The 15,450-nt window shown below is 34.1% G+C and overlaps 1 protein-coding gene and 1 pseudogene across 1 annotated transcript; one reads left to right on the top strand and one right to left on the bottom strand.

Annotated features, from left to right (window-relative positions):
• Positions 1-4,810: 4,810 nt before the first annotated feature.
• LOC125869188 (formin-like protein 3) lies at positions 4,811-6,306 on the top strand. Its single transcript, XM_049549752.1, has 3 exons — positions 4,811-4,960; positions 5,269-5,943; positions 6,055-6,306. Exons 1-3 carry the CDS (start codon positions 4,867-4,869, stop codon positions 6,084-6,086), a joined length of 801 nt encoding a protein of 266 aa, XP_049405709.1. The 5' UTR covers positions 4,811-4,866; the 3' UTR covers positions 6,087-6,306.
• Positions 6,307-6,798: 492 nt separating this feature from the next.
• LOC125868637 (rhomboid-like protein 14, mitochondrial) lies at positions 6,799-14,752 on the bottom strand (annotated as a pseudogene).
• Positions 14,753-15,450: the final 698 nt, after the last annotated feature.

Below are 15,450 nucleotides of genomic sequence, written 5' to 3'. Positions count from 1 at the left end.
AATAAATGTGGAAGCAAAACAAGAATAAAGGTCCAACACCATATAATAATATGGAAAATCATAATCAACTTTTAAAAAAACCCAAAACATGATTGTCATGTGTATGAGACTCTAATGTATTACAATAGAAATGAATAAAAATGCAAGTCTCAATGTCATTGTTTCTAGAGTAGAACAAGTACATACATAAGGAACAAGAGGGTTTGATAAGACCACAGTAAAGCCTAGGACGAAGTATAGAGGAAGGATAATCATGAAAATCAGGGCATGTAACTAACACAAGTGTAGAAGCAAGGAGTGAGTACCAAACAACACAATACTCGACAAGAAAACTACTAAATACAAAGTAAAGTAAGAATACGAATACTACTAACACTCCAACTGAACCTCTACAACAACAACCCACACAAAATCAATCAAACCTAACAGTTCATAATTTACAAAGAACATAGCTCAATAACGACATTCAACTTTTATAGATCATCAACATCAAGTTCATCAATTACAAGTTCCACGAATGAACTCATAAGTTCACAAATGGTAATAATGTGCAATGCAAAAAAATGAAATGCCATGTAAGATAATGTATGTATATCCTAATGATACACACTCGCTCTCTCAGTCCAGGACTCATGGGGCACTTATTTATGTGAGGCTATTATATATATTTAATCATCAGTTTCCTCATATTTGATCTTTTAACTATCCTTTTTGAGCATGAATTTTATGGATTGTGCTAAATAATGTATTTTATTTGTAGGAGTAAATTGTTGTAAAGATGAAGAAGTTTTGAGCTAAAAACAAATTAAAGATGAAAGATTATAGAAGGAAATCAAGCAGACAGCTTAATGGATTAAATTTAATATATTAGTCGTGACACATTGTTAGTTACAAGTTGATACATTACTAGTTTGCCGCATATGTGTTGGCTTTTTAGATGTGTGTATCAATGTGTGGTTATTATAAAGTATCATGTATATGTTAATTCGTTCTTCTTATTTTTGTAATGTATCATTATAGAGGCATGGATAATTAAGACACACACTTTCTTTTAATGTGTTTGTTAATGTATTAACGATACATTGCTAGTTACAACTTGATATATTACTAGTGCGCCACATATGTGTTGGCTTCTTAGATTTGTGTATCAATGTATGGTTATTATAAAGTATCAGGTACATGTTAATTCGTTCTTCTTATTTTTGTAATGTATCATTATAGAGGCATGCATAATTAAGATACACACTTTTTTTTTGTGTTTTGAATGTATTTGTTAACATATTAGTTGTGATCAGAGGCATATCCAAGATCTCGGCTAGATGGGTGCACGATTACGAAAAAATGTATCTCTTATATAAATTTGATCGATTTGACTTTTAGTTTGTAATATGAATCATTAAAGTTTAAAAATTATAGATCCAAAATAAATAATACTACTAGTTTTAAATTTTAATATACACATTTGATTTAATTATATAAAAAATTTACAATGCTAAATTTTTTACGAATTATCAATGTAACACACTTGAAAATTTTGAAAGAATAGAGGGAAAAAACAAAAGAAAAATTAGTTAAAACCACAAAAGTGTAACTGATAAGAAACAAGATAGATATAAGATTTAAATTTCTATCTCTCACTTAGAGTAGTGCACCCAATCATCATCGCATTTTTATATGATACTTTGAACATGGGTTCACACATCTATATTTAAATATTTTTAAAAAAATATAACACTACTATATATGATCTAGAGAGGGGAGCATGGGTTCACGTGAACCCACGGCACCCCCTCTAGATACGCCTCTGGTTGTGATACATTGCTAGTTACAACTTGATACATTACTAGTTTGTCGCATATGTGTTGAATTTTTAGATTTGTGTATCAGTGTGTGGTTATTATAAAGTATCAAAAACATGTTAATTCGTTCTTCTTATTTTTTGTTATGTATCATTATAGAGGTATGGGTAATTAAGACACACTTTCTTTTTTTTTGAATGTGCTTGTTAATATACTAGTCATGATACATTGCTAGTTACAACTTGATACATTACTAGTTTGTCACATATGTGTTGGATTTTTAGATCTCTGTATCAATGTGTGGTTATTATAAAGTATCAGGTACATGTTAATTCGTTCTTCTTATTTTTGTAATGTATCATTATAGAGGCATGGGTAATTAAGACACAAAGGTATGAAATGTATCAGTCAGTTGATGTGTATCTGACACATATAATTTGTGTACAATAATATGTATTAGCCACTAAGTGTATTTATGGTCCATTAAGAATACTGATAATAATGTAGCTTGAACTTCTTTTTTTGAATGATACATGAAACAATGCTTCTTTTTAATGTATTTCGTACAATTACAACTATGTATTAGTGTATTTTTTGAAAGACTATTGTTGGAGATTGAAGACATCTGGTAGGAAAAATTCGGATATATTCAAATTGAGGTACTTCAATAGTGAACATAAAGGATTCAATGTCGAATAAGGACAATTGGTCAGTTCCAGAATGCATTTTGGAAGAAATTGTCTTGCCACCAAGATAGAAATGGATGCTTGGACGACCAAGGAAAAAAAGGGAGAAAAATCCAGATGAAAAGCTAACCACAAACATAAACTGTTGCGGGCATTGTAGATAAGAAGAACACAATCGAAGAACTTGTACTTTCTTTTTCGAAAGATGGTTGACAAAGTTTTTATTTAGAATATTGTGATGTTTCAGATTAATAATTAATAATTTTCAAATTGTAACACTTCAATTTATAGATTTTTTCAGTGTTACAAATATATACATTACAAAGTATTGTTAGCTGATTAATTGCTGATACAATAAATTGAGATGTTACAATTTTCAATTTTATCTATATTTCTGATTGGTAATAATTTGTTCACATTGTAAAGAGATGTAAAATTTTAAGAATTTGGTACAAGCTATTATGTTCCAGATACATTATTTATATAATGTATGATTTTATGTATGATAATAATGTATCTAATACAGAGTGATCACAAAATGTTATGTGTAAGCTATAATAAAGTGTAGATATTAATGTATCACAGCGAAAAAAATTAAGTTATAAAGTTGATACATGTTTAAGATATACATGGTAATGATTTATATCAAATGTATCGTGAACAACTTACAACTAATGAAAAAATATGATTGTGTGTGTATGCATTGATGAATCTGATACTTACTAGAATTAACAACTAAATATATTGAAAATTAAAGTCAAAATAGACAAGATTTGGAAGAAAAAAAACTCTAAAACTTGAGTAGAAATATCTTAAAATAATAAAGAAACACTATTGTATCAACGATGTATTGGATCAGTAATAACACTAACAAATATTAATTTAAGAATCAAAATAAAGGAGATAGATTGAAAATCTATATTCTTGGCAGTGATGGTCGTGTAATGACAGATCCAACTTTTTCCTTATTTTTCTTAAGCGTTTTTTCAACAGTAGATTTAGAACTTGAGCATGAATCCTTCTTCGACTTCTCCAATCTCAAATCCTTCATGAATGATAGATTGTTTCTTTGTATAGATCTATTTTGAATAAAATATTCATCGTCAGAATCAAATATACGATGTACATTATCGTAAGTGGTTGAAACTATTTAAACAATCTCAATACTAAAAGATGGATCATCATCCATATATATCAAAAATTTATAGATGAATAAGAAGTACCATTGAAAAATTTAAAGAAAACAGATGAAGAAGAAAATGAAAGCGAAAAAACAATGAAGAAGAAAATGAAAGAGAAAAATTGATGGAAAAAAAAAACAAAGAACAACAAAGTGAAGAAGATGAAACTACCTATTAACAGGTTTGAAATTGATTTTCAGGAGAGAGAAACCTTTTGAAATTCAAATTAGGATAAAGTGATAAACGTAATGGAGAAATTAATTGAAAAGATCATGGAAATAAAAAATGGGAGAGATTTGTGGAGTGAAATTAGGAAGTGATAAACATGGATTTGGGGAGTGTGAGTTATGTACCCAGAAATTTTGTGTTGTTCTCAAAATAAGGGATTTTGAAAAATTTTAGAAATGGTAGGGAATAATGAGAATTACGGAAAAAAAAGGTGTGCATATAGGTAATTTTTCCTTTTTCTTTCTCTCATTTCATGTCCAATCAAACAAATTCACACAAATTGAGATGGGGAGTACGATATTTAAAAATTAAAATTTATATATTCAAAAATTATACGAAAAGTACTACAAGTTACAATTTTCTCATGTCAACATGATATATATAAAACAAATTATTTAGATTAACATACTTTGACTCTCGAAAAGCGAAATATTACAACTATTATGGGACAAGACAAGTATATTTTATTGAAAACTTATATAAAATTGAACAAGTAGAGACACACATGCTACATTTTTGCATGTTAGCTTAGTTACGTTGTGGCATAGCTTTACTTAAAATTTTGAGTGTTGTTTTGGCTGGAGAATGATTGTAATCCTTGATGATGAAATAAAAGCAATTAAGAAGTGTGGTTGTAGAGTATTAAGGTTGAATTCTTGTGTTGTACATGGCTTTTGCATTAAAGCTCAATGTTTATGTGAAAGTTGCATCTAGGAGCAGGCTAAATTGGAGTAGGTGGGAAGCAAAAGATAGATTCGAAAAGAAACTATTGCTTGATAGGAGTACCTTTTTTGTTTAATTTACTAGTTAGTTTCCTGACATTGGAAGAAAACATATATTCTGGCTTGGCTTGTAAAGCAAAATATAATTTTACTGTGTTATGACTTTTACCTGTTCCAGGACCCCACTTTACCTCTTCTTATTCTCAGGTCTCAATGCTTGTAGCTGCCTACCAGAGCTCAAGAGACTATCATGGATTCAAGAAGCAGCATTATGAAATTCTACATTCTTGCAGCCTTAAGCACATATCAAATGCTAGTAGCCTCAAGTCCCTTTGGTTTAAGTGGTAAGTACGCAAATGCAAGAAAATTCAAATGTTGTGGTATTGAGTTGAGAGAATATAGATAGCTTCTCATCAAATGTATATTTAACTCAACCCCTCCCTATTTGTTTTCCGCACGTACATATCAGGGTTTAGGTTCTGCTAAACTTGTCAACTCGCTCGTTAGGAGAAATATTATACATGTATTAGAATAACTACACCTTGCATAATAATTTGTTCATAAACTAATACATAAATTGCCTCATAATAACAAACGTCAAGTTTAATCCGCTGCTAAATTCATGTGCCTTTGTTTTTGCCGGAAAATGCAGATAGAGCCAGGATTACTCCTAGCCTTGGACGTTACCAGCGTTTACGACTCCTCCAGGTTGAATCAACTAGTCCAAAAAGCTCTTTTCCATATGGAACTTATACTTCTCCTCCTCCTCCTCCTCCTCCTCCTCCTCTTCTTTCAAGAGTTGTACCACCAGTTAGTCCTCAAATCAACTCTCCTCCATTGGGGATATCCACTCCTCCTACTCCTTTGAAGTCCGTGCCACCGAGTCCACAAAACTCATCTCCATATGGGACAATCACTCCTCCTCTTACTCCTGGTGCTATGCCAACACTTTTACTTCCCACTCTTCCACCACCATCTCCAACTGCACAAACCCCACAGCATAATGCACCTAAGCCACCAACAGTTAATCAGCCACCACCAAATAGTAGTCATTCATCATCACCACCTCCTTCTAAGAAACCTGAAAATGTTGTTTGGTGTGTGGCTAAGCCAACGGTACCAGCAGACTTGATTCAGCAGGCATTGGACTATGCTTGTGGTTCTGGTGCTGGCTGTGATGCCATACAACCCAATGGGGCGTGTTACCAGCCGACTACTCTGCTTTCTCATGCTTCTTATGCTTTCAATAGCTACTGGCAGAAAAAGAAGCAGGGTGGAGGAACTTGTGACTTTGGAGGCACTGCCATGCTAGTCACTGTTGATCCAAGTAAGACTCTCAAACTCCATTAAATACAATGGAAAGAATTTTTGTGTTATCGTTGTATAAAATAGCATGTCTTATTGTTCATCTTACTCATCCCAGTTTCTTATTTGACAGGTTATGATCAGTGTCGTTTCACGTACAACTGATCTTGGAAGACAACACTTGAGATCAAGAGGACTGTACAACAATGCCATGTCCAAGACCAGACGTAAACGATGTTTTTTGCATATGTTATTTTTATTTACTACAAAAGGACTAATAAGACTCTAGTAGCTTTTTTGTTTCTTTGTGCTTCTTTAATGTAGAGGAACTCTATGGTGATGTACTGCTACTTCACAATTTATATGAAACATAATTCAATTAAACAATCAAGAATTTATCTGAACAAAGAAATTAAACCAGAAAGTCCTAATCCAAAATACAACAGAGATACAACCTATCCATGCTACCTTCACTAAAACAGGCGTTTAAAGTGTGTGCTAATGACAGATATAGTAAGAGACTAAAACGATGCACAATGCCCATGGAATTTTTTGAAGATGCTCCTAGTTATTATAGATAGATATAACACTCATACCATTCAAACAACCTTAATTGGGAAGGGTAATTAGTAATTACACTGGTCAAGTACAAGAAGCTAAATATCCTACCTATTTGTGACAAAATTGTGATGAGCACAACAACACAATTGAAGTAAAATGGAAGTTAGAGAATGTCAATGCTTGACATAACAAAGGATTCCCATGCATTACCTAAAGCGAAAACTTCTCTTTGGATGCATGACAAGATAAAGGGTAACACAATGTTTACAAAATTTCATCCTTTATATACGTTAGAGGAACAGCTATTGTACCTGAACAGTAAGGTAATTACTGCTTTCTCTGACTATAAGCACAGCCATTATACAAGATATAATTTATGGCATCTTCAGGATCTACAATCCTACGTCAATATGACCACTTCCAGAGAAAGCTACTAAGCCAATCTCCCTTCTCATCTACCATTTCTTTGAATTCTCTGACGCCGCAACTCATCTAATGATAGATCTTGAACCTCATCTGTTGAACTAAGAGATGACAGCACATCATTTGTACGACTTGTGCTTCACATTTCACTAACACTTAACCAGCCTGAATTATCAAATGTACATCCTTGGCATCTCCACATTTGAGATGTATCTCTTGTCTATCTCCCGCCAACGGTTCCTCTACCACCAATTCTTCTCCTTCGGAATAAACAGTTCACAAACTTTAAAGGCCAGTTCAGCGCATGCCCAAGACCTCTGATGATTGTCCACAGTGGATTTGCACCTGAATACAATGCTTTTAAACACAAAAACAGAATGCCAGCAAGTATTCCACCAAGGTGGCCAAGAAATGAGACACCAGGGACAAACATTTGTATGAGAATCAGTTCTGCCCAGGCAGCGTAACGAGTCAGTACCAACAGCCCATGAACATATGTATAATCATCTGATTGTGCATTGAGAGTAACTTTCATGGCAAAGAGAACACCAGAAAACCCCAAAGCATATTACTGATAGTAGGGCCTCTCATAGTCAAAGAACAGCAGAAGTGACTTCGCAAGCAATAGTGTGATGCCCTGGGACATAGCAACTAAGGCTGCAACTGTCGATGCAAATTCTGCACTTCCCATTGATGTCTCCAATTGAATCCCCTTCCACAGAAGTGAGAGCATATTGTAGACTAGGTGAGAATCATCCAAATGGTAGAATGCTGACAAGAAGAATCGTTCCAGGTCCTTGTACTGCACAAGCAAAATCAAAATATTTATTCATCAAATAATAACAGAATAATATGACACATGACCTTCCAAAAACTAAAACATGCAACTCAGGAAAGCAGCTGGCCATATGATCTGCTAGCACTAAAGAAAAAAGTAATATCTACAAAAAGAACAAATGGAGTTAGAAATGTGAACTGAAATGATACATCCAAAAGTAACCATCATATGAACACTCACAAGATCCTTTCTGGACCAAAACTTCAGAAAGGTGCCACAATTAATACACTAAAGAATGTTGTACATCATGGAACAGCAGAGAAAAGTATTAGTAAAACTTTTGATCACCTGACTCTCTCATTCCCTTAAAGCTATATCAAGTGATGTCTTGTCAAAAATAAAAGGGAAAAAAGGACAAATATACCCCGAACTTTCGAAAATGGTATGTCAATACCCTTCGTCATACTTTTCGTTTATCAAAGCCCTTGCCGTCCAATAACCAGTACACATTTACCCCTCCCACTAACGGAGCACTGATTGTGTACACGTGTCGCAATCCTATGCCACAACCCGATTGACCAATATTTTTACCCAAATTTCAAAAACCCGCCCATAACCCAATTAACCCACCTGATTTACCCGCAAATAAACTCTTTAAAATCCTAAAGTTCATTTATTTATGTTAAACTTTACACACGTTTTTAAAAATACGATTATAATAAGAATTTTATTGTAATACTCCTATTAATTAATGAATTGTTTTTGTAAAGCTTAATTTTTGAAATTATTTTTTCAACAACTTAACATATTAATCACTTTCCCTTAACAACGTGGGTCCCATATTTTCCATTATTCTTTTTTGTAATTCTTCTTCTCTAATTCTTCTGTTGATTTCTTCAAAATTCTTCTTCTACTATTCCTATGGTTCCTGCAATGAAGAAAAAATGGGAATTTCATGGTGTAAAAGGCATCAAAATCATCACCTCCATCACCCTCCTCCTCCGTTGTTGCCGCCGCCTTCTTCTTCTATTGCTCCGCCTTTCCTTCCCTTCCCCTCCACCACCTCCCCACCCAACCTACTCCGTACCTGCAGCTTCTACAACACCTCCCCTTCCCGAAACCCTTATCCTTTACTAACTCCTCCTCCCCCACCCAACTACCTGCCTCCTTCCAATTCGAATTACCTTTTTAATTTCAGTCAATCCAGTTATGATACTAGATCTGTAAAATATCAAAATCAGTATCCTCTTTATTATCGTCCTCACAGTAATAACGGATGGGGTGGGTATTGGCCACCGCCGCCACCTACCGCCCGTTGCTGGCGGTGCCGTATGTGGATTATCAAAGTGCGAAGAAGATTAAAAATGATGTTAATGTTCATAGGGATACTATCAGGGTCTTGATGAATTCAACAAGGATTTTCATTTTTCTTTAGGATTTTAGAGGGTTTATTTGTGGGTAAATCGGGTGGGTTAAATGGGTTATGGATAGGTTTTGAAATTTGGGTTAAAAAATTGGTCAACTCGGGTTGTGGCGTAGGATTGCGCCACGTGTACACAATAAGTGCTCCGTTAGTAGGAGGGCTAAATGTGTGCTGATTATTGGACGGCAAGGGCTTTGATGAACGAAAAGTATTACGAAGGGTATTGACATACCATTTTTGAAAGTTCGGGGGTATATTTATTCTTTTTCCCAAAATAAAATAATCAAGCAATATATAGCAGAGAGAAGAAACATGTAAATCTTAAACACACACCCAATCAGTTGTAAGGAGGAATTGACATTTTCTTCAGTAATATCAAGGACCATTACTCCACACTCACTTGTTCAAGAGATACCATAAATGTCCTGATGCAATGATATGACACATCGGTTAGATAAAATATGCCTGCCATCTTATCCTTCCATGTCATTTCTACCCATGATGGAAAAAACACATTATTATTCTGAGAGCATCTTTGTCTGCACTGATCAAACAATGAAATAGAAGTTCTGGGACAGAGTTATAGTGAAAACAACTAATTTAAGAGGGAAAACCACATAAAAGCCTGTTCGATAACCACATAAAAACATGAGTGGTAATGTTAGAGTAGGGTTAAAAAATGGCACTCCATCTATCAGGAAAAAATAATGCAATATATACAAAGAAACACTCAAATACAACACAGAATTCCAACTTCATCATTATGATTAGACAGCCAAAATACAACACAGAATTCCAACTTCATCATTGTGATTGGACAGCCAAAATACAACACAGAGACTTCCAACTTCATCATTGTGATTGGACAGCTAATTTCTTAATTTGCCACATATGAGATGAGAGTTGATGCTTTTGAAAGGGAAGAATTGATTGTTAAGTTAAAATTCAAGGCTATGAATTCTTTAAGACCTTCTATTTTATGTTGTACCTCTCCCTTTCTTGCTGCTGATTGTTGGATAGATGATATGCTGAAGTGTGTGTAACAATAAAATAGAAAAAAATAAACAGAACACCAAAAATGTTGGCATAGCCACTTCATTTCTCAAATTGGGGCTTTAAGAATCCTCAATTTGATAGCACCAGGGGACATAATATTTAGGCCAAAACCGAAGACAGTCCAATACAATTTTCAAACTTGGACATCAACACCCTTTTACCTGATTAAAATAAACCTTTTTTAGGCATAAAACGAATTAAGAGTTGCATCAAGTGAAGTCAAAGGTTCATCTGAGGCACACTTCATCCCTGAAGCTCGGTGTAGGCACTTCGCCTCACTTAAGTAGTGAGGCACAAGGTATTAAGGCATGCACTTCATTGTCCACAAGTACTATATACAATAGAGCGGTACTAAACAACAAATATGATTGGTAAAAGGATATATCAATTGTTAAGGAAATCATTATGAATTTAAGTTACTTTTTTCTTGCATTTTACATATATATTTCTGCTAATAAAAGCCCTGTGAGTTAATTGGATTTGTGCTTAAAGCCCCAATAGATGTGGAGAATTTTTTTTAACACTTTTCACCTTTGACAACACTGGTCGCATAGTCATTTTTTAAATATTCAATAACATAGGATGGCTCCAACATCCTAAATGAACAAACACAAAAGTACCATAACACCCACCATTCCTTTCTACGAATAAGTGTGAACTTGCTAAGAATATGTCTTTGTTAAAGATAATCAATTATTTAAGTCAATCCAAAGAGTGGCGAATTTATAGCCTACATTATGCGACATGTAAGCCCATGGTCTCCCCATAAATCTAGGTATTTTCTAAAGTTAGTATAACTCCCTGAATATATCACTTTCAGATACAAATATAATTTTTTGCAAAATTTTGGTTTAGTTTGAAAATTTTGCACACCACCTACGGCAGCCCTTTTCTACACAGCACCTTCAAGCAATTACACAAGTATATGAAGTTCTTCTTCCAATTTTTAGTTTAATTTGATCAATTTACACGAAGGACTCATACCAGCATCACACCCAATCCAACAAATGCACGATCCATATAATATAGCGAAAAAATCAAGAAATGAAAATGGGTTCATACCTTAAGAATGAGATGGGGATTAAACCATACTTGATTAATGGTAGGAAGTATAGAATGAAGAAAAGTGGGCCTCAAGTATATAATTGTATTAGCAGCAACAAGTGCTGTTGTAACCGGTGGTTTTCTGTCCAGCCTGTAATATTCAGTCACTGTATGCAGCGCTAATAGAGGTAGCATCCCACGTGAAAGAGAACTCCATCTTCCCTTCCTCTTTCCATTCTTGATTTTGAGAGATTATGCTTTAGCTGCACAAACAAATGAATTGACTGAAATTTGTATTAACAAAAAAAGTTCTCCAGTCTTTTTTTGTGGAACTTTTGAAATGGCGATGAGTTTTTGAAGGGATTAGGATTTCTCTTGCGAATCTTGTTCGACAAGAAAAGAGTATTCCAGATACTTCTTCTCCTTCCTGTAATTTCGATTGATGACCGGATCTGATCCGATCCAACCCGACCCGACACATTCAGTCGGGTAGTACTGTTGACAAAACACAAGGTTCAAAAATACTACTAGTTCCTCCGTTTCAAAAAGAATGACTTAATTTGACTTGAAACGGAGTTTAAGATAAGAAAGAAAAATTTTATCTTGTGGTTCTAAATTAAAATTATGTCAAATGTACCAAAATGTCATTTAATCTTGTGGTCTTAAACATGTCAAATTGAAGTTGAAGTTGAAGTTAAAGTTAAAGTGTTGCAAAAAAAAAGAGATCATTCTTTTTTAAACAAACTAAAAAGAAAACTAGGTCATTCTTTTTAAAATGAAGGGAGTATTACAAATGGTTTAGAACTCTCCTTCAACCTATTGGATCAAAAATATCATTAACATATAGAAATAATTCGAAAGTGTTCTACTTCCACTTATTTGATTTTAAAACATTATGAACCAATTAGAAATAATTCAAATTTATTCTTTTTTACAAATATATTTACCAACTATTAAATACTATTTTTTATTGATAAATATAATATTTTTCTGATATCAAAATATTTTTTAAAATTCCTTTTGGTCTTCAAATTTGAATAAATTAAAACTCCACTTTTTAATTCATTTTGCTTCTATTACCATCTTAGTTACATATATTTTTCCATTTTTTTTTAACAATTTTGGTCTTTTAAAACTAGTAAGATTTTTGTATAAATTATGTTAAGTGATACAATAGTTACACTAAAAGAACTCAGACGGGACAACCAACAAAAAAAGGACGGGGCAGGCGACCCTGGCGCACTGAGTGGCGCGGGGCACCAGCCCTTGAACTTTAGAGGCGCAGTTCTGGCGCACTGTTGGCGCGGCATGCCATCCCCTGCCCAGAATATCCGACGAACTTTTCTTTCTCGTTTTCTAACCATAATTCGCCTAGAATCAAGTTGGTTTCTTCCGAACCCTCTTAGATTCGTTTAATGAACTTGTTTACATGGAAATCTACTCGAAAACCTTTAAGAACAATAATCATTGACAAGATTTTTGTCTCAAGAACTCAACCAAACATCATAATTAAAGAATGGAGAACAAAACTTCAAGAACACTCATCAAGAACTCAAATTTCTCAATTTTTATGGATGAATTCGATAATATAAATCATGTTTGGCGTGTGGGTGAACGAACCCATCGCTATGGAAGCATACATACCTCTTAGGATCAAATCCTTGGTGAAAACTCCTCGAAGATTGCAATAATCTTGATCGTTCTCCCTTTTGTCCTCTTCTTGAACTCCTCTCAAAATCCTAAGAGTATTTAGGATGGTGAAAACTGACTCAAATCAGTTTAGACCCCTAAAATATTACTAAAAGCATTTAAAGTTGATGGGGTAACGAAAAAACCAAAATACCTCTCATTAATTCAGGTAAATTTCCTTAACTGAACAGGCTGACTTCAAATAGGTATATCTCCCTCATCCGAACTCAAAATTTAGCAAATTTGGTGGCGTTGGAAAGAGGATTCAAAGACCTTTCATTTGACATCTTATGTGTCACCTAACTCATCCTATACTAAAAGTTATGGTCATTTGAAGTTGATCCAAAATTCACAACTTAAGCATAACTTGCCAAATTCTCAAGGCTCTATCCAAATTAGTTCTTTTTAGATTTAACTCTTTCTAATATCGAGATGTTACAATATCTACCTCTTGAAAACAATCGTCCTCGAATGAGATCACTCTAAGCAGACTAAGGATGGTAACATCTAACACCTATCCTAAACACCCAACATGCAATTTAACACAACACAACATATCAATTAAAAAAGTGTTTTACAAAGATCATTACCTTGATCTGGAATTTCTCCGGAAGGAAAGAGATGTGGGTATCTCTTCTTCATATCCTCCTCATCATCCCAAGTAGCTTCCTCAATAAATTGATTCCTCCATAAGACCTTGACTGATGCTACCTCTTTGGTCCTCAACTTGCGAACCTGACGATCTAGAATCTAAATGGGTACCTCCTTATAAGATAGAAGGTCCTTAATACCAATATTTTTAGTCGATATAATAAGTGAAGGATCGCCCATACACTTCTTCAACATAGAAATGCGGAATACCAGATGAACTGCTGCTAACTCTGACGGTTGCTCCAACTCATAAGCTACATTGTCAATTCTTTTAGATATCCTGTAAAGAACAATACACCGGGGACTAAGCCTCCCTTTCTTGTCAAACCTCATAACACTCTTCATGGGTGAAACCTTCAAATAAACCAATTGTCCACCTCAAACTCCAAGTTTCTTCTCCTAACATCGGTATATGATTTCTGACAACTCTGCGCTGTTTTCAACCTTTCTTGAATGATCTTCACTTCTCCATAGCTTGATGAACCAATTCTAGTCCTATCAACCTAGCTTCACCAACCTCAAACCATCCAATAGGATATTTACATCTTCTCCCATAAATAGTCTCATAGGGAGCCATTTGGATGCTAGAGTGGTCCATGTTGTTGTAAGTAAACTCGATGAGAGGTAAATGATCATCCCAATTGCCCTTGAAATCGATCACACACGCCCTCAATATATCCTCTAAAGTCTGAATTGTACACTCTGCTTGACCATCAGTCTGAGGATGGAATGCAATACTCAAATTTACCTTCGAACCCAAATCTTTCTGGAAAGACTTCCAAAATTGTGCGGTGACTTGCGCACCTCTATCTGAAATGATGGACACCGGAACTCCATGAAGTATGACTACCTCTTGAATATATAATTTGGCATAATCTTCTACTGAAAAAGTAGTCTTTACACGAAGGACCCATACCAGCATCACACCCAATCCATCCATATAATATAGAAAAAAAAGCAAGAAATTAAAATGGGTTCATACCTTAAGAATGAGATGGGGATTAAACCATACTCCATTAATGGTAGGAAGTATAGAATGAAGAAAACTGGGCCTTAAGTATATAATTTTATTAGCAGCACATCAACAAGTGTTGCTGTAACTGGTGGTTTTCTCTCCAGCCTGTAATATTCGGCCACTATATGCAGCGCTAATAGAGGTAGCATCCCACATGAAACTGAACTCCATCTTCCCCTTCCTCTTTCCATTCTTGATTTTGATTATGCTTTAGCTGTAGAAACAAAGGAATTGACTGAAATTTGTATTCTCCCGGTCTTCTTTTATGGAATTGTTACCGGAATTTGAAATGCCGGTGAGTATTTAAAGGGATTCCGATTTCTCTTGCGAATCTTGTTCGACAAGAAAAGAGTATTCCAGATACTTCCTCTCCTTCCTGTAATTTCGATTGATGACCCAATGTCTGCCCACATTCGACCCGACCCGACACATTCAGTCGGGTAGCACTGTTGACAAAACACAAGGTTCAAAAATACTACGAGTTCAGAATTCTTTTTTGCCTTCAAATTTGAATAAATTAAAACTCCACTTTTTAATTTATTTTACTTCTATTAGCATTTTAGTTATATATATTTTTCCATTATTTAGCAAATTGGTCTTTTAAAACTACTAAAAATTTTGTATAAATTATGTTAAGTGAAATAGTAAAATTTCAACAAAAATATCTTTATATGGGCATACATAATGAAATTACTCGTCCTCCTTGACTAAGACAATATTTTATACAATATACATTCGAATTAATTCACATGATATTTCATATATTTTTTAAAGCAAATACTTCTATAAGTAAGACAAATGTTTAGACAAACAAGCAAGAATCTTTTTTTAAAAAAATACAAATCAAAAGAAAACTAAATAATTGTCAAAGTACAGTAAAAATAATAAT

Source organism: Solanum stenotomum, chromosome 6 (assembly GCF_019186545.1).
Source record: "Solanum stenotomum isolate F172 chromosome 6, ASM1918654v1, whole genome shotgun sequence".
NCBI lineage: Eukaryota > Viridiplantae > Streptophyta > Magnoliopsida > Solanales > Solanaceae > Solanum > Solanum stenotomum.
This window is presented reverse-complemented; position numbering and strand designations above follow the sequence as displayed.

What these genes read in the sequence shown, in the direction of transcription:
- LOC125869188 (XM_049549752.1), top strand. Translation starts at nt 4,867, where the DNA reads ATGGATTCAAGAAGCAGCATTATGAAATTCTACATTCTTGCAGCCTTA. An exon ending in AAGTCCCTTTGGTTTAAGTG is followed by an intron (nt 4,961 to 5,268) that starts GTAAGTACGCAA and finishes CGGAAAATGCAG; the next exon opens with ATAGAGCCAGGATTACTCCT. An exon ending in GCTAGTCACTGTTGATCCAA is followed by an intron (nt 5,944 to 6,054) that starts GTAAGACTCTCA and finishes CTTATTTGACAG; the next exon opens with GTTATGATCAGTGTCGTTTC.